Here is a 20,348-nt window from a genome sequence, read left to right as displayed (position 1 = left end):
GCGGCACATATTTTCATGTGATTCAGTCACACCCCTCCTGATACAGCAAATACTCACTGATGAGATGATAAGACGTCAGCAGTGTCTTTGCTCCTTATTTTCTCAAGATCGACTTTCAACTCAAGTCACTTTTATTCATATTAAAACCAAAATCCAATTTAAATTTGTGTGAAAGGGTTTCACAATCTGTGTAGTATACCACCCTCAAAGAAAAACTCGTGAAAAAAAAGCATGACATCATATTATAGAAAAAATGATTACAAAGCCAGATGAGCAGGGCAGTATTTAGTGAGGGGGGAAAAAAAGATTAAAGCCATACATTTATGAAACTAAAAGCCACAACTTTAAAAGAAACAAACTCAGAAGTTCTATAAAGTAAAAAGTGGCAAATTTAAGGGAAACGTCACAAATTTAAATGGTAAAGTTGTAAATGGAGTGCACTTATATAGCGCTTTTATTCAAAGTGCTTTACACGACACACTACGCTCATTCACCCATTCAAAAACATTCATAATGGTGGCCACCTGCCACCTTCAGGATTTAATTTACACACTGATGAACGCAGCATCGGGAGCAATTTTGGATTCAGTATCTTGTTCAAGGACACTTTGACGTGTAGGCTGCCAGGATCGAACCACAGACATTCCGATTAGTGGGTGACCGATCTACCAACGGAGCCATAGCTGCCCAAATTTAGAATTTTCTCTCAGATAAATGTCATAAATTTCTGCAGGGATTTTTTAACACTTCTATTGATTCTCCAGTGTAAGAATTTGATTATTTTTGGTCATAATCAGTGGTGGTATCAGCATCAAAATGTACTTAAAGTATCAAAAGTAAAAGTACTTGTTATGCAGAATGGACCCACTCAGACTGTTTTATATATTCTAAATATATTATTGGATTATTATCATTGATGCATTTATGTAACCAGTGTTTGAATCTTCAAGACGGGGCTCATTTTAACTACTTAATATACCGGTATGAGGTTTAATTAAAAAAAGTCTCATCACTTTAAATTGATCATGTTTTTATGTTAAATCTCGACCTGAAAAGTAACTAAACTGTCAGCTAAATGAAGTGGAGTACAAAGTACAATATTTGCCTCAAAATGTAGTGAAGTAGAAGTATAAAGTTACATAAAATGTAAATAATCAAGTAAAGTACAAGTAACTCAAAAATACAGTACTTGAGTAAATGTACTTAGTTACATTCCACCACTGATCGGGTGACAAACAGACAACTTTTGTTAGAAGAGATGAATCTGAACATTCAGAACAAAACACCAGGATTCAGTGACAAACTTTTATTTTGACAGTCATGTGTGATGACTACAGTAACATGTGCACATTTCTCTTCGCCCTCCACACAGAAGCAACACATCTACAGACACGCCAACACAGGATTCAGCCAATGAGAGAGGAGGACTACAGGGTGGGAGGAGCCAGCAGACGGAGGAAGGTGACGGAGGATTCAGGCGAAGTTCTTCTTCAGGAAGCTGATGAGGCCGTTGGTGGACGAGTCGTGGGAGGTGACCTCGGAGTCGTCCTTCAGCTCCGGCTCGATCTTCTTCGCCAGCTGCTTCCCGAGTTCAACGCTGTGAAAAGAAGTAACGGTTTAATATTTAAATGTTATATTTACAATCTGTACTGCAGGAGACATGAAAATACATATATTTTAGAGGTGTGAATCAGCAGAGGCCCCACGATATGATTTAATCCCGATACTTGAGTAATGGTACGGTATTATTGCAATTTAAAGCATTTTGCGATATGGTGAGTATTGCGATACAATATATTGAGATTTAACCGTTTAACTGCATTTTGTGTCCACAAAATTAAATTCAATCAAGAATTGTTTTGTCAAATAAGAGAAAATTCTCAGTCTATTCATCTCACTTCAGTCTTTTTATTTCTCCACAATGAGAGTCAAACCCACAGACTGACCAACAAAGTATTCAGTCAAACTGAACTGAGCTCGCATCTAAAGACAAGTGTTTAGAGTTTTTAGTCTCAGACTGAGAATTTAGACAGACTGTGAATCTTGCAGGGTCACTATTTACAAGACTTAATTTAAGACAAGTTTCTTTTAGCATTTTTTTCCCCATCTTGCTCTTAGTAAAAACTTACAAACTGGAGGAGAAGCAGCTTTTGGCTCCAGCTGCTCTAGTGTGTGCAGTGGTTTGTGTTGAAAAAAAAAAACATAAAAAAGAAGAGGAGAAGACACCACAAAATGCCCCTCACAAAGCTGAAAAAGGGTTTCTGTGAAACTGTGAAAAGTTGACTATTTTACAGTAAAAATAGATATAAGGAAAAATAAAGGAAAGGAAGATTTGGAAATTAATTCATGATATACACTTATGTCTTATTTAATTATAATTTGTTTAATTGAATAATTATATTTATCAGCTCTATCAACTTTCATTTAGTTAATCAAACATGAATCATCAATTATTTGTTACTTATTTATGTATACATTTATTTATACATTTTAACTGAGTCTCCTTACTGTTCTCTTTACTAAGAAACATCTAAATATATGACATCACTATATTTTTATTGATGACTGAGCTTACTAACATTATTGTGATGTTACTTTTTCCTGTGGAAGTGGTTTTACTGGCCGGTCTGGAACCGGGGACCTTTCCCCCGCTCATCTATTGGTTATTGATTGTGTTATGTCACTGCGACTTGAGAAAATATCAAACATGTTTGATATGATCCAAACCCAAGACTAGGAAAAGACTGATATGAAACAGAGCAGATTACTATTTTAAATTTAACGATGGAGATGACGGGAGTGCCATGACTCCAGTAAAACTCCCGGATTTACTAAAAACTTTCAGATTTTAGTCTGGGACTGTGGAAATCTTTTGGTGTAAGCCCAGCATTAATGAGACACTGATCAGGTGATCACATGAACCAATATTATGAGGAAGATTATAAAAACCACTGCTGTGATTAAAGATTGAGATCATCCCACCAATAATGATATCTAAACTCTTCCTAAATTAGAATATTAATGCTGTGTTGTTTAAAAATGAATATGAACATGTTTTCTTTGCATTATTCAAGGTTTGAAAACACTGCATCTGTTATTTTTCTGCCAATAAATGATCTAAATGGCAGTATTTTAATTTGGAATTTCAGAGGAATGTTGTCAGCACTTTATAGAATGAATCAAAAATGTTCATTTTACTCAAATGCATGGCTATAAATAGTAAAACCATCAAAACTGATCATTTTGCAGTGGTCTCTTAATTTTTCCAGAGCTGTAGTATTATAATAATAATAATAATATTACTGGACTCACCCCCACTGGTCGTAGCTGTTGATGTCCCACATGACGCCCTGAACAAAGATCTTGTGTTCGTACATTGCTGCAAAGAAAAAAAAAGGAAATTACTTATTTGTGTTTATGGATTGAACACAAACATTATAATTAATATTCAGCCGCTGAGCAGTTGTTTCTTTGTTATAAACTGCACCCAAATGTTATTAACAATGTTAATTAATGTTAATTCTGTTAACCCTTTCATGCACAACATAGAAACACCTTCTAATGCACCACATGGGTCAAAAATGACCTGCATTCATTTCCCATTTTATTTCATGCTGGCTGTGTGTTTGAATCTTTTTTTTATTTTTTATTTTTTATTACGACAGATCATTATATCCATTTTTCCTTTCATTAGTTGTGCAGAAAAATTGTTTTTGTATTTTTACATCAAGTTTACACACATGGGTCAAAAATGACCTTGTGTATTAGAAGTGTAGTGATACAAAAAGGGTTTTTATTCAAAAAACAAAAAAGGTTTTTTAAAGTAAGAAATTAAAACAAAAAAATTAGGACATATGATCAAAAACAAGTTAATTGATGAAAACCTGGAATACTGAATGATGAAATGAATTAATTGCAAAGATATAGGATATAAAAACGTAGTCGGGTCACTTCAGACCCATGTTGTACATCAAAGGGTTTATAATCTGATGTTTGTATGCAAAGTTACTGTCTTTAAACAATCCAAACAGCCCCAGAACTTTTCACATAAAATGCTGAGTCATGTCTGACCTGCAGGTTGAGCGGCCTCTTGTGGCTATCAGCTGTTTTACATGTCATTAATGAATTCAGACCTCTCAGCTCATCATCTGTCTGTTACTCACCAACGAGAGCTCCCAGGACGAACGGGCTGAGCTTCTTGAAAATGATCGAGTTACTTGGCTTGTTTCCTTCGAAGACCTTCAATTAAAAACAGAAAATAAATCAGAAATCTTTCTTTAACCCATAAGAACCCAGCCCATTTATCCTTGAAGGAAAATTATGGGGGATATACCAGAGATCAAGTGGACCACATACAACACTTTTATGATGTCAAAGATCTGTGATGTGACATATATGTCACATTGGGCGTTTAAGGTATTTATTTATGATATTTCTTATTTTATTATAAATAAACTTGACACCTTTTCTGCTTACAGAAACACAAATTTTCCCTTTTCTCTGCATCTCCACAACATATATTAAAATTATGACATGAATAGTGCTGTTTAACAACAAATTATTTTTCAGATTTGTTTTTAAGTAACAAAAAATTATAATAAATCAATAATAAATAAAAAACAAATAACAAACCCTAATAGGGTTAAATGCAATAAAGGACGCCCTAATAACGGATTTGAATTGTTAAATGGGTTTAAACTTAGCCTCGTAAACAAAAAATAAGCTTTTTGAAATTAGCTACTTTTTTTAGATTTCTGTTTCCAGTCACATGTTGAAGAAATCACTTCTTATCACAGTCACATGACCACCACACCAGGGTGTTGAGTATGAGTGTATGAGTTAATGTGAAGCATTAAGCTGAATATGGGAGATTCAAGAACATTTAAAGTGTTTGTTACACCCGTGTCACTGTGGGTTCTTATGGGTTAAGTTCATAAAATCTGAAATATTGAACAGTTAAATAAACATGAAGCTGCTACTGAGCTCACACAGTACTGATTGATGTATTAATGGATTTATTGAGTGAATCTAATGACAAAACAGTATGCTTTATAACAAATCTTATGCTTCTGATGGGAAAGTTTCACATACACAAGGTGAAGTTTTCCAAATCCCTCCCTCACTTTAACGTTTTCACAAAATAATTAAAATGTTATATCGAAACTTTAGAGTTGATGTCAAATAAAAAATGTGAACGCACTCTCATACACTTTAAAAAGGTTTTTTCAGAAACCCCAGAATAATATGAAGAGAAGCACATTATACCCTATGTGCCTTATTATGTTATTTTATTTTTATATACTGTATTTAATTTACTGTAACTGACATTTTTCTTTGTATATCTTGTTTATATACTGAATGCATGTCTTTCTTTCATTGTTAAATAAAGATCTGAAGAAAAAAAATGGATTTATTGAGTGATTACTTTGTGCGGCAGCAGCTTCTGCAGAGCCTCTCCCTTCACGCCGGCACCCTCGAGCTCAGCACGAGCTTCGTCTGAGGTTTTTCCTTTCATCAGAGCTTCTGTCTGAGCCAGGAAGTTCGCCACCAGGATCTAAGCACCGCCAGGAGGTCAGAGGTCAACAGGACAGAACCACTTATAGTTATAAAATACATCTGTTCAGGTGTAGAGAGACACAGTGGGCGTTACCTTGTGGTGGAGGTTGTCTCTGATTGGATGCTGAGACTGAGCAGGAATGAGGAAGTCGGCAGGAATCATTCGAGTTCCTGATGAAGAAACATATCTGTTAGTTAACACATCAGAACAACACTTACATCTCAATGAAGCAGAGTCTGCAAGTGGGAGTGTACCGTTTTTACTGTGTAACTGTTTGTTTACTGGAGTTTAAAAAAAAAAAAAAAATGTTTTTACCGTTTTTGCTGTTTTTTTTTGTTCTTGTTTTTTTACTTTACCCCATTATATTTTTTCTGAGTATTTCTGTTTTTACTAGTGTTTTTATTATTTCTTTTTCTACTGGGTTTTGTTTTTTTACCATTTCTTTTGTTAAAGGTTTTTACATCTATTTTTTTTTAGTTTTGTTGTTGTTTTTTACACCCCCCATTCGTTTTTTTAATATTCCTGTTTTTACTAGATTTTTTATTTGTTTTTTAATTTATTTAAAATGTATTTTTTCTCTTTTTTTTTGTACTTTTCCCTCACATTCCTTTTTTTTTTTAAATTAGTTCTGTTTTTACTGTTTGTTTGTTTGTTTTAAACTGTTTCTGTTGTTTTTTAAAGTACATAACATCTTTTCAAAATCATTTCAGTTTTTACTGTTTTTTTTTTTACTGTTTCTTTTGTTAAAGTTTTTTTTTTACTTTGTTGTTGTTTTTTTACATTTCCCCCATTAATTTTTTTTGTTATTATTTCTGTTTTCACTAAATTTTTAATTTATTTTTTAATTTATTTAAAATATATTTTCCTGTTTTTATTGTTGGTGTTTTTTAACTTTTAACTCCCATTCCTTTTTAAAAAAAATATTTCTGTTTTTACTGTTTGTTTTTAAACTGTTTTTGTTGTTTTTTTAAGTGCATTACATTTTTTCAAAATTATTTCAGTTTTTACTGTTTTTTTTTTTTAAACGTTTCTTTGATTAAAGTTGTTTACATCACTTTTTTTTTCGCGTGTGTGCATGTCACCTTGGTGGATGAGCTGGTAGAAGGCGTGCTGTCCGTTGGTCCCTGGTTCGCCCCAAACGATTGGTCCGGTGTGGTAGTTGACGCGAACGCCGTCTTTGGTGATGTACTTCCCGTTAGACTCCATGTCGCCCTGACGACCACAGAGACAGCAATTTTTTTTTACATATTTTACATTTTCATGTCAGGTGATAAATAAAAACATGTTTCTGTTCTCAGATGTGTTGATCTATGAACATCCCGAAACAAAAAACCCCCCAAAAGAACTGTTTGTCGTCCACTGACTGCTCACTGCTCACTCTGCTTATCGTACATAAAAATAAATAAAAGGGGAACATCTGAAGGTATCTCAGGAAATTATGTCCTGAAGGAATTAAAAAAAGAAAATTCTGACAAGTAATCAGTTGTGGAAAAAGTATTCATATTCCTTACTTTAGTAAAAGTACCAATACTACACGGTGAAATTACTCCATTACAAGTAAAAGTCCTACATTCAAAACTTACTGGAGTAAAAGTACAAAAGTATCAGCATCAAAATGTACTTAAAGTATCAAAAGTAAAAGTACTCTATTATTATTATATTATTATTATTGATGTATTTATGTAATCGTTTTTAATTTTGAAAAGACAGGGCTTAATTTAACTACTTATTATACTTTTATAATGTGTTTTAATCAAACAAATGACTAGTCACTTTAAAGTGATCATGTTTTTTTATGTTAAATCTTGACCTAAAAAGTAACAGCTGTCAGTTGAATGTAGTGGAGTAAAAAGTACAATATTTGCCTAAATGTAGTGGAGTAGAAGTATAAAGTTACATAAAATGGAAATATTCAAATAAAGTACAAAAACCTCAAAATGATACTTAAGTACAGTACTTGAGTAAATGTACTTAGTTACATTCCACTACTGCATTTAATAGATAAAACAATTAATGAGATCCTAAAAGTTTCTGAAGAAAAAAATCAAACTTGATAGGATTTGGACAAAACTCATGTCCCAGTGTTTCCTGTGTGTCTCCTCTGACCTGTTGGAAATATGCAGCGAAGCGGTGCATGTACTGGTCGTAGGGCAGCATGGCGTGCGTCTCTGCCTGGAAGAAGTTGATGTACCACACACCGAGGACGGCCAGCAGCACGGGGACGTTCTGCTCCAGGGGGGTGTTGCGGAAGTGGTTGTCCTGCATAAGACAGACCGGTCCGGTTATTGAGGACACAAAGCAAGAACACTCCTATTTATTTATCTTTGTATAAAATAAGTCCAATAAAAGAGCATCAAGTCCGTACAAATGATTTGTATTTTAAAGCTTCGAGTCAGAAAACCAGACAAAACCAGTTTGGAGAATTCCTTTTTTTTTATTTATTTTTTTTATAAATAGTAATTCACGTTCTCAAACATGAACCAGCTGATAAAATATTTTCCTACCATCCAGTGAGCTCCTGCAAGAAGCTGCTCAAAGTTCTCAAAGCCTGAAACACACAGAAGTCAAAGGTCACAATAAAACATTTTTTCATAGAAAGATTTTTTTTTAAGTGAAAGTGGAAAAATAATATTAAAATGTGATTTTATGGCAGCTTCCTTCGAGGACACCAGAGAGTTAATCAGTACATTAATAGTCAATACTGAGCCCAGTGTGAGGGTCAAAGGTTAGAGACGTACCGACGTGCAGGGCGATGGACAGACCGATGGCAGACCACAGAGAGTAACGACCTCCGACCCACTGAGGAGGAGCAGACATGACATCACACAGTCATTCCACCAATCAGAGCGCAGGCAGAGCATCAACAACAAGCACTGACGAGGAGGCGGGACTCACTAAACACACCTGTTGTACTATGCAGTTACATAGAGTTAACATAGAGTTACTGTGTGTAACATAGCTGCAGTTACAGTAGTTACTCTGTGTAACGTAGTTACAGTAAAGTTAATGTGTATATCGCTGTAGCAGTCAGCTGATTGTGTGAGGTTGTTGTTTCTCACTGAACTAAATAGTCCTGATATGTTGAACTCGCTTCGTAATACAGGGCTCTGAACCAGCTGCTTCACCAGGTGTTAGTTTGTTAGTTCATGTTTCCATTTCAGGTCAGTGACATTAAATAATTAACTGAAGGTTATAATTAAGATTTATATTTCACAGATTTGTAAGATTTTTCTGTAAATATTAACAAATAAAACAGTTTGTGGTCTTTTTGTCGTTTGAGCGTCACCAAACGGAAACAAACTTTAAAAACCTTCTGCTGCACACATCATCATCATCATCATCATCATCATCACTTCTCAGCCAATCAGACGGGCAGACTTACATCCCAGAACTCAAACATGTTCGCTGTGTCGATGCCAAAGTCCTTCACTTTGGTCTAAAGAAGAAAAGAGGAAAACAGGTTAGAAACAGAAGATAACTTGAGTGGTTATTATTGTTATTAATATCTGATGTGTATCTGGCAGACTTACTGCGTTGGTGGACAGAGCTACAAAATGTTTGGCCACAGCAGATTTCTGAGGAGGACAAGAAGAGAAGAGACATGATGGACATGTGATGGGACAGACGCATCTTGTCCTGCATGCTTTAAATGATCAGTATACAGACGCATCAGTGACTCACGTCCTTGGCCGTCTGCAGGAACCAGTCCCTGGCAGACTCTGCGTTGGTGATGGTTTCCTGAGTGGTGAAGGTCTGGAAAACATCAACTGCTGATTACAATTATTGATTTGATTAGGTAGACAATTATGTTCTTTATTTGATGATTCACAGATTCACAATTAATTTCACACCTCTGAGGCTGGTCTGTGTCTGTCTGTCTGTCTGTCTGTCTGTCTGTCTGTCTGTCTGTCTGTCTGTCTGTCTGTCTGTCTGTCTGTCTGTCTGTCTGTCTGTCTGTCTGTCTGTCTGTGTGTGTGTGTGTGTGTGTGTGTGTGTGTGTGTGTGTGTGTGTGTGTGTGTGTACCTTAGAGGCGATGATGAACAGCGTGGTTTCGGCGTTGAGCTTAGCGAGGGTTTTGGCCATGTGCGTCCCATCGATGTTTGAGACGAACCAAACATTTGGTCCTTCAGCCGAGTACGGCTTCAGAGCCTCTGTCACCATCAGGGGGCCCTGAACGCAACACAACACAGTTTCATTTATTAAAGGGCCATGAAGGCAACACAACACAGTTTATCAGAGGACCCTGAACGCAACACAGCAGTTAATCAGAGGGCCCTGAATGCAACACAACAGTTATATTTATCACAGGGCCTGAAATCAACACAGTTTATCAGAGGGCCTTGAACACAACACAACACAGTTATATTTATCATTTGTTGTATTTTTAGTGTTTCATTGATTGGATCATGTCTCTGTGTTAACTGCGGCCTTGTTATTGTCTCTTAATGAATGAATGAATGAATTAATTAATAAATAAATAAATAACTAAATAAATAAATAAATAAATAAAAGCACAACAAACACAGCCAGGGTCTGTTTTACTTTTAAATTCACAGCAACTGAAATTCACACCAGTAAAGAAAACACATCTATGAGCTCACAGTTCTTTAATTATAATTTTTAATATTCATATAATAATAATAATTAATATAAATAGGATTTCTAAATAATAAATATTAATATCATTGTAAATAATTAATATTTATATGAACATGAATACTAAAGATTTAAATCTGACTTTCAGATGTACTCAGGTTTGTTTCATTGGAAGTTAAGAGACACAATCTGTGTTACGGCTCATTTCAGCTGTGTGTGTCTTCTGTGCGTTTGTGTGACCTCACTGCACTTTGAACATTCAGTTTCCTGTCGACTCATGAAGAAAAACAGCGTGTTGATGTAAACACATGTGACAACTGAATACTATGTCTGAGTGAGTCACAGCTTTTTCTACTATCAGCTTGACATTAATGAGTCATCAGGTCTAAATAAAACTCAAAGCTCCTGAACACAACACACTGCACGCTCACTTGATACTTCTCTTCTCTGATGTCTCACATATCTTGTTTATTATCTCAGTGAATTGAGTCTCTCTGGGTTTTTGAACGTTGGTGGATAAAACCAGTACATTTACTCAAGTACTGTACTTAAGTACAATTTTAGGTACTTTACTTGAGTATTTCCATTTTACTTTATCCTTTTTACTCCACGACATTTAGCTGACAGCTTAAGTTACTTTTCAGGTCGAGATTTAACATAAAAAACATGATAAATTTAAAGTGGTTAGACTTTTTTTTAAATTAAACCTCATAACAGTATATTAAGTAGTTTAAATGAGCCCTACCTCGAGAAAATTAAAACACTGCTTACATAAATGCATCAATAATAATAATCCTATAATATATTTAGAATATATAAAACAGTCTGAGTCCATTCTGCATAACCACTACTTTTACTTTTGCTACTTTAAGTACATTTTGGTGCTGATACTTTTGTACTTTTACTTCAGTAAGTTTTGAATGCAGGACTTTTACTTGTAGTGGAGTAATTTCACAGTGTGGTATTAGTACTTTTACTTAAGTAAGAGATCTGAATACTTCTTCCACCACTGGAAAGAAACACACATCTGAAGACGTCACAATGACAGACAGACCAAATAATTATTAGATTAATGGGGAACATAATTATCAAATTAATGGGAATTGAAAATCTTCAGCTGAGCCACAGACTGGGGTTTAATGTAATAAAACAAAACTGCACCAATATTGGTTTGGGTCGACTCTTAATTGTTTTTTAAATTTTGATTTTCTTTTTGTTTCTTGTTGGTTAAACCAGCTGAGAGGAGCGTTACCGCCCCCTAGTGGTGAAGGAGAGTCTCTCCACTGTGACTCACCAGGTCGGAGCCTCCGATGCCGATGTTCACCACGTCTGTGATGCTTTTCCCGCTGAAGCCTTTCCACTCGCCGCTGCGGACTCTCTGTGGACACACAACAGCAAAGGGTCACAACCTTTTAACCCTTTAACCTCCTAAAGGCTGCAGAAGACTCAGATCTGAACTGTACGTACGTGACAGAACGCCTTCATCTTGTCCAGCACGCGGTTCACCTCAGGCATCACGTCCTGACCGTCCACCTGGATGGGCGCGTTGGAGCGGTTACGCAGCGCCACGTGGAGCACGGCACGACCCTGAACACACACACACACACACAGTATTAGACACACTGGAGTACAGTTTAGTACACCGCTGCCAAAGGGACAGATATAAAAAATCTTTCCTGCCACATGCCATCACACTGTACATTAACAAATAGTCTGGTTCATTACATACCGTCGTTATGCACTTTGTGTTTTTTTATGCACACTGTTCATTGCACCAACATTTTTTTTATACTGCATATTCATATTTATTCTGCACTGGAATTCTACTCCTTAATACATACTCCTTCTTTAGACACTTTATTTTTTATTGTATTTTAATTGTATTTTTATATTTTATTGCTTGAAGTATGCCTAGGTTGTTCTTTTTATTTAATTGTGTTGTTATTGTCTCTGTGTGTAATGCTGTACTTTCACTGTAATTTCCTAGCTTAGGATAAATAAAGTATAACTATCTATCTATCTATCTATCTATCTATCTATCTATCTAGTACGTGAAGACTCAGATTTAAAGTAACAGGTTTTGATAAATTGGTATTTTCCAGCTGCAGCTTCTGAGCAGACAGAATAACCTGACCTGAAGGGGGCGCTACAGTGAAACGATTTAACAGAACATCCTGAGAGGAACCTTATGAATAAATCACACTTTTACTTTGTTTTATAGGATTTTAAATGATAATTATTATTATTATTATTATTATTGAACAAATATATTTAGAGTGAGGAATGATTATTTTTTTGTAACATTTTACAAACAAAGAAATCAATAAAGTAATCAGATTAAAACATCAGCAGACTGAATGACTGCGCCCTAAATCTGTCTTCACTGATCGATGAACAAACTGCACAGTCACTGCTGTGGCACAACACCGTGTGTGTGTGTGTGTGTGTGTGTGTGTGTGTGTGTGTGTGTGTGTGTGTGTGTGTGCGCAGCTTGTTGGTTTCACTCTCAGGCTGAAAACTCTGATAAGTTTTAATATTAAAATGGACATAAAGGAGCATTTCACAGACCCATAAATCATGTGTAGATTTATTTTGTCACTCCGACCTGCACTGACTGATGCACAAACATCTGGTGAACAGAAACATATTTTTAATTATTAATATTTTGTTTAACATGTAAAAAAAATGCTCTGCCCGTTTCACTGGTGATCTGTTAAAAAGTTGAATATAATATATATATATAGCCCTACCTTGAGAAATTAAAATGCTGCTTACATAAATGCATCAATACAAATAATCTTGTAACATATTTAGAATATATAAAACAATCTGAATGGGTCCATTTTGCACAACAAGTACTTTTACTTTTGATACTTTCAGTACATTCTGATGCTGATACTTTTGAACTTTTGCTTCAGTAAGTTTTGAATGCTGACTTTTACTTGTAGTGGAGTCATTTCACAGTGTGGTAGTAGTATTTTTACTGAAGTAAGGGATCTGAATACTTCTTCAACCACTGACAGATTCTGATCAGGTTTACAAGTGAGTCTCTCCGACTCTGACGTGTTTCGGTACCTCGGTGAAGTTGATTTTCTCTCCAGAGAACATCTTGTCTCTGGCCTCCTCCACTCCCCGGGACCGAGCCTGTGGACACACAAACAGGTTACACATGAGGGATTGCTACAGCATCACTGTGTGTAGAAAGTAGTTGTTCTCAGTAATCTAACCGGGAAGTGTCACAGAGTATTTCCTCATTCTCTGCTGGACAAAAGCTGCTCTCTGTTCCTGAGAAGGAGCTGCAGATAGGAAATGATTTCTCTTTCAAAATAAAAGTGTTGAAACTTTCCTGTTTCATTGTGTGTTTGAGCAACAGACGGTATTATCTCACGTCTCAGAGCAGAGTATCAGCCCCGACCAGTCTGACCGTAAAAACTGAGAATAAAATCTTTGTTTCGCAGGATTTCACAACACCGAATCAGATTACAATAAAAAATGTAGACAGTGGAGGTTGAAGCTGTGTGTTATATCTGCAAAATGCAGCGTTGTAGGACATGTAAAACAATGTGACTACCCAGCTGAGTCAACTAACTTCCTCTTTTCATTTGTATAAAACTACATTTATTTATTAAGTGACCAAATTAAGTTACACAAAAGTAAAAAAAAATGCAGAAAGTAGCACTGTTTAAAATTTCAGCTACCATCAAAATTTGTAGTTTGTGTCAGAGTGTGTCTCAATTCACAACAGTATCTGGTAGAGGTGGGGGAAAAATCGATACAGCATAGTATCACAATATTTTGCGTGGCGATATTATATCAATTCATGGCCGCCAAGTATCGATATTTAACTTTCCGGCCATCAGTATTTTTGCCGTTTCCTTTTTTTGTCGGAGGCCGTAGCGGGGTCACTGTAAGGAATATTCTGGAGATACTGGTATCATATGAAACGGAAAGATCTAAAGAATCTATCGGCAACATGGACATTGTGTCGGGAAGTTGTCGAAATGACACTGGAAAGTTAGACTTTTTTATGTTTCATTCAAAAAAATCAGAGCAGTGAAGCTTAAAGTTGAGTAAAGTTTGATAAAATGCTGCAGTTGTTGTCGTCTATACCTGTTTGAGATCAGTTCAGTTTGACTGAATACTTTGTTGGTCAGTCTGTGGGTTTGACTCTCATTGTGGAGAATAAAAAAGACTGAAGTGAGATGAATAGACTGAGAACTTTCTCTTATTTGACAAAACAATTCTTGATTGAATTTAATTTTGTGGACACAAAATGCAGTTAAACAGTTAAATCGCAATATATTGTATCGCAAAATGCTTAAAATCGCAATAATATTGTATCGTGACTCAAGTATTGGGATAAAACCGTATCATGGGGCCTCTGGTGATTCACACCTCTAGTATCTGGTCCTGATCAGGTTTTTTGGAGTGTCCTGAACTCTTGAGATCTGGTCTTACAGGTCTTATCTGTTCTGAAACCTGATTCATTCACCTGCAACATCAGCTGGACCCACAGCTCTGTGTGTGTGTGTGTGTGTGTGTGTGTGTGTGTGTGTGTGTGTGTGTGTGTGTTACCAAGTCAAGCAGCATGGCCATCACTTCCTGGTTGATGAGGTTCTTGGAGTAGTCGAGCAGGATTTCTCCATCGTCTGTCTGCAGAGTCGTGCTGTCGGACAGAAATCATTGGAATGACTCAAACTGATTGTATTTTATTACATACAACATTATTGCAATTTTATTACAAACACAACATTTTATACACATCTGCATCAACAGCTGTAACAGCTATACAACACATTTTTATAATTAATAAATTGATGTCATTAATCGATATTCTTAAATATTATGATATGCTGTTTTTATTCCATCCAAAACTAAAAATTTTGAGCATCTTGCCTGATTTTGCACTTTTGTGATTATTTGGAGACCAACAACTATAAATAAATCACACAAGAGGGACATTTATCATATATATCTTTTTTTTATATATATATTTATTTATATATATATATATATATATATATATTTATTTATATATATATATATATATATATATATATATTTTTTTTTTTTTTTTTTTTTACAATTTAATTGATTGAAAAAGAATGGCACAGATGCAGAAAGAGCATAAAGCATTAATCAGACAATAAAAAGAGAAATGATAATTAATGCGTTAGAACAAAATGTACAGACGTTGTCAGCAGTTTTCAGTAAAGAGACCGACAGGCTGCAGCTTTTACATCTGATCCATCAGAGAGCAGAAAGCTGAAGAATCAGCTGATTAAACGTTTATAACTCAATAAGGTGAATACGTTTGACTGCTGGTCGAACAACATAAAAACACATCAGGTTATCACTCTAATTATAACAACTAATTAGTTTTAAAAATCAGCAGATTAATCAATAATAAAAATTTGTTGCATTTCTGTTGGCTCCCAGATAAAAAAAAAACCCTCACGTTTATTATCATAATTATAAAATTCTCTGAGAAATAATATTGACATATGATCTTTATCTTATGACTAAAAGTAACTACAAGTGTCAGGTAAATGTGGTGGAGTAAAAGTACAATATTTTCTGCAGAAATGCGATGGAGTACAAGTGTAAAGTAGCATAAAAAGGAAATATTAAAGTAAAGTACAAGAACAGTACTTGTGTAAATGTTGTTACATTTCACCACCATGAAATTATTCATGCATCAATAATTATGATAATATAATAGATATTGTTCTGAAATTGGTTATTCTGCAAAACGACAACTTTTTAATATATCTTGATGCCAATACTTGGTTGCAGGGATATTACTTGTAATAGAGTATTTGTACACTGAAATGTTATTAATTTTACTTCAGTAGATGATGCAACAACTTCTTCCACCTCTTGTTACTAATAAACATAATGAAAAATAATCATCAGAATGATCCATGAGGTGTCTGTAACATTCAAAAAAATAATAATATGTAACTATAACCAGTGGTGGAAAAAGTATTCAGATCTCTTACTTAACTAAAAGTACTAACACCACAATGTGAGATTACTCCACATTAAGTAAAAGTCCTGCAATCAAAACTTACTGAAGTAAAAATACAGAAGTATCAGCATCAAAATGTACTTAAAGTATCAAAAGTAAAAGTGCTGTTCATATAAAAACAGCCACACTCAGATTGTCAAATATATTATTAGATTATTATTATTGATTTTAACCACTACATATACTGTTATTTGGTTTAATTTAATAAAATGCCTAATTACTTTAAATTGAACACGTTTTTTATGTTAAATCTTGACCTGAAAAGTAACTAAAGCTGTCAGCTGAATGTAGTGGAGTAAAATGTACAACATTTGCCTCAAAATGTAGTGAAGTAGAAGTATAAAAGTCATAGAAAATGGAAATAAAGTAAATTAAAAGTACCTCAAAAGTGTACTTAAGTACAGTACTTGAGTAAATGTACTTAGTTACATTCCGCCACTGGTTACATGGTACTTGAATGACATATTAATGTATTTATGGAGTAATTTATTTAATACTTTACTATATTTTGGCAGTTTCAGCTGTAGTCGCAGCTGATTTTATTAATGAAACTTTAAATTTTACTCAACATTTTTCATCAAATTTTTGATACTGATCACAGAGCAGGCAGCATAGAGAGAAAGTATCAAGGAATCAATAAGAGCTGAAAATATGAAAAATACTCAATAGTAAAAGTATTTCGAAATTGTAAGTTATTAAGTGCAGTATTTGAGTAAATGTACTTAGTTACATTACACCACTTACTATGACTAAAATCTTCATGTATACTGTAATATTAGATCATCATTAGTATTTTTCATCATTTCTTTATTACAATCTTTTCCGTGTGGCACTGCGTGGTTGGCGCATGTTGGCGCATGTTTGCAGGATGTGCCGCAGCGCACGTAGCCCTCCCTCCGTGGGTGAACCGGAGGACCGGAGGACCGGAGGGAGACTCCCCGGTGCCTGCAGCGGACCTCCAGACGACCTCGAGCCGCCGTTTTAACACCTTTACACCGAGCCGACTGAGCGGGTTCTCACTAAAGTGCCCAAAATATGAGTCGACCTTCGTGCTGTGAATGAACTGTTGCGCGTAACATGACAAGACATCCATTATCGGACACATCCTTCCCCGCAGGGAGCTCAGTCTGAGCGGACAGGTTCATATGAACATCCCGGCAGTTATTATAACAATTAATAATATAAAACATTAATAAAATGGTGATATTATTATTATTATTATGATAATGATGAGTGCAACAGGTTTAATCTTACCGAGCTTTAGCCTTAGCTAGTCTGTCTGCATCGCCATTAAGTGTCGAGATATTAAACATTATAAATTGATTATTGTGCAACATGTCAGGAGACATAAACTGTGAAAAAATAATTTATAGTAGATTAAAGCAGAATAATGGATTGAAATGGTTATTAAAACACGCTTCATCAACGGACTTTAAGAGTTGCTTTATTAGGTTTAAGATAGTGTTAGCCGCGTTTATACAATATAGTAATAATATTTTTTTTTATATAAGCGGGGGGATGGATTAGAGTCATTAATTTTAAACATTTTAAAAGATAAATGTAAGACGGAAATGTCACCAGAGTCGCCTGTCCGATAATGGGTGCCGCTGACATTAGCCTGACAGCTAACATGAGCTAGGTGCTTTTATAAGCGGTGTTTCGGGGCCTGTGGGTTGTTTAAAACGCTTCACGCTTCCACGCAGGTGAGACGGCTCGCTTGGCGTGTGAGGACAGGTCTTAGTGTCATAATCAGAAACGGTTCCGGCTTGAAGAACTGAAGCGGAAAAGTACCGACACGAAACGATGACCTTGTGGGTCGACCAGAAGGAGCAATGTCCGCGGATTTAACACTGTTTACCTGCAGCCGCGCACCAAACTCAAAGAGAGAAAACTGCAGATTTAAGGAGAAGGTTTGATTAGAAACGCCTCTAATTTAATGGAGACTGAGGTGAAGGCCTGACACGCTGCTGGTGGGAGTACATCAGCATCACGCCCCCCACCTTCATCACCTGCACCACCATCATCATCATCACCATGTGTCCTCTCAGCTGGTTTAATCATAGTGTGTGTGTGTGTGAGTGTGTGTGTGTGTGTCCCACCTGAAAGTGTTGAACCTGTCCTTGTCGGACTCGAACATGTCCCTCATGACAAGTCCGCCGGCCTTGGATTTGTACCACTGCTCCAGCTTCTTGTAGTTGGGGTCGTTGGTGAGCGCCATGGTGCTGGTCCCTGGTAATACTGGTGATACTGGCTGATCCTCCCTGTTGTTTGGCCTCCGAGGAGCTGCTGGACTGGACTCCGTGTGCTGATCAGAAGGAGAGGAGAGGAAGAGGAGCAGCTCCACAGCTGACAGCACGGAGCAGGCTGCACCAATCAGGCCTCACTCCGCCCTGCTGGTCCCGACCCCGCCCACTGCCCTCATACTGGGACCGTATGTGTGTATGGAAGGTGATTAGTGCCACAAACACGGACCAGTAATTAGTTATGTAAACAAGAGGCCTCAAGGTGGACTGTATGTGTATGGAAGGTGATTAGTGCCACGTACACAGACAAGTAATTACGTCACCCTGTTCAAATAATCGCCGAACTCATTTTTGCAAGTTTTGCAGGAAACACAAAATACTTCACCAAAAGTGTAACATATGACATTTATTGATCATTTCACTCAAAAAAGGTGTAACAAAGGATGGCTAATGTCATAGTAATAACACTGTCAAAATTTTGTAACTTAAGAGAAATAAATTACTTAGGCAACTTTTTTGAACATGCCTTTGTGACTTAAGCAAGATATGGTAACACTTTATTTTGAAGGTGTCTACATAAGAGTTACACAAGCCTGTCAGAAACATGACATGACAAGTATCATGAGCATCAATGTTACTTCAAAGTGTCATTAATGTTCATGACACATCCCATGTCATGTTTATGACACGCTCATGTCACTCTTGTGTAGACACCTTAGAGTTAAGTGTTACCAATATTAGAGTCAACAAGCACTGATAAACTAAACTGATAAACAATCTCCCTCTAGCTCTTCTTTGCTGGGTTCTTATCTGATGCCTATGAATCTGGCACATTGTCAAATAAGTGATGATCTTAAGGGGGAAATCACATGATCTGATCAACTGAGGATTATTTTAACAGTGTGACGTTATGTAAACAAGAGGCATCAAGGTGGACTGAATAGGAGTATGGAAGTTAATTAGTGCCACTAACGTGGACCAGTAATTACTTATGTAAACAAGAGGCATCAAGGTGGACTGTATAGGGCAGGGGACAGCAACGTTTACTAACAAAAGAGCCATTGTTGGCCAAAAAAAAGAATAAATGTTGGAATGGAGCCACAAACCTTATTTTCAGCCTTACAATGAAGATAAAACAGCCTACTAAGTCTAAACTAGACTAGCAACATTACTAATAAGTCATAATGAGCATTTTTTAATATAATTTTGTCATAATGGAACAACGCAAAACTAGAGAAAGTTGACAAAAAGAGTTTACGGCACCGGGCCGTAGACTTTCATAAGCCACGCTGAATATTTTAGTCAACAATAGTTGACATTTTAGTTGAAAACATTGTTTTAATATCATATACAAGCGACACATTTTTAAAACTGAACAATACAAATTGCTTTGGGACAACACCAATGATAAAGGGACATTAAAATGTAAAGAAATAACCTTTTCATTTTGTATAATTTTTTTGTCACAGTGACAAGGAGCCACTGCAAATGGCCTGAAAAGCCACATGTGGCTCCAGAGCCTCAGGTTGCCTACCCCTGGTATAGGGTATGGAGGGAGTGTCACTTCCACGGGCCACTTCTATAAAATGGAAATTTTAATGCATATAATAGGGCAATACGTATGTATGGGAAGGTATGCCCCAAATCATACCCTGCTTAATCGTCTATTTTCTTCTAAATGGGACCATAATCTACACAATTAACATCACATTTTATTGAAGAAGGCTAGAAACTGGAAATTAAGAAAATAATCTTGCCAAGATCATTTTTTCTGAGGTAATTAATAAAGTGAGAAGTAGTCTCATTTTGTATTGAGATAGATAGGACCGAATTTCTTTTGCAACCGCTGTTGGCGACCCCTGTTGGACTTTTGAAAGAATGCAGGCTTAAGGCATTTCCAGATTTGCTTCACTGCTCAGA

At 35.9% G+C, this 20,348-nt stretch overlaps 1 protein-coding gene across 1 annotated transcript; it reads right to left on the bottom strand.

Annotated features, from left to right (window-relative positions):
- Positions 1-1,291: 1,291 nt before the first annotated feature.
- gpia (glucose-6-phosphate isomerase a) lies at positions 1,292-18,510 on the bottom strand. Its single transcript, XM_059335710.1, has 18 exons — positions 18,285-18,510; positions 14,730-14,820; positions 13,230-13,298; positions 11,622-11,741; positions 11,449-11,532; positions 9,582-9,728; positions 9,239-9,310; positions 9,088-9,132; positions 8,940-8,993; positions 8,296-8,356; positions 8,062-8,105; positions 7,664-7,816; positions 6,640-6,769; positions 5,651-5,727; positions 5,426-5,554; positions 4,164-4,239; positions 3,313-3,379; positions 1,292-1,597 (listed from the first exon to the last, which is right to left on the bottom strand). The coding sequence occupies exons 1-18, from the start codon at positions 18,401-18,403 to the stop codon at positions 1,474-1,476; spliced, it is 1,662 nt and encodes a 553-aa protein (XP_059191693.1). The 5' UTR covers positions 18,404-18,510; the 3' UTR covers positions 1,292-1,473.
- Between the last annotated feature and the right edge of the window lie 1,838 nt (positions 18,511-20,348).

The sequence above is a fragment of the Centropristis striata genome, chromosome 6 (assembly GCF_030273125.1).
Source record: "Centropristis striata isolate RG_2023a ecotype Rhode Island chromosome 6, C.striata_1.0, whole genome shotgun sequence".
NCBI classification, from domain to species: Eukaryota; Metazoa; Chordata; class Actinopteri; order Perciformes; family Serranidae; genus Centropristis; species Centropristis striata.
The sequence above is the reverse complement of the archived record's forward strand: the minus strand, read 5'-3'. Positions and strand labels throughout refer to the sequence as shown.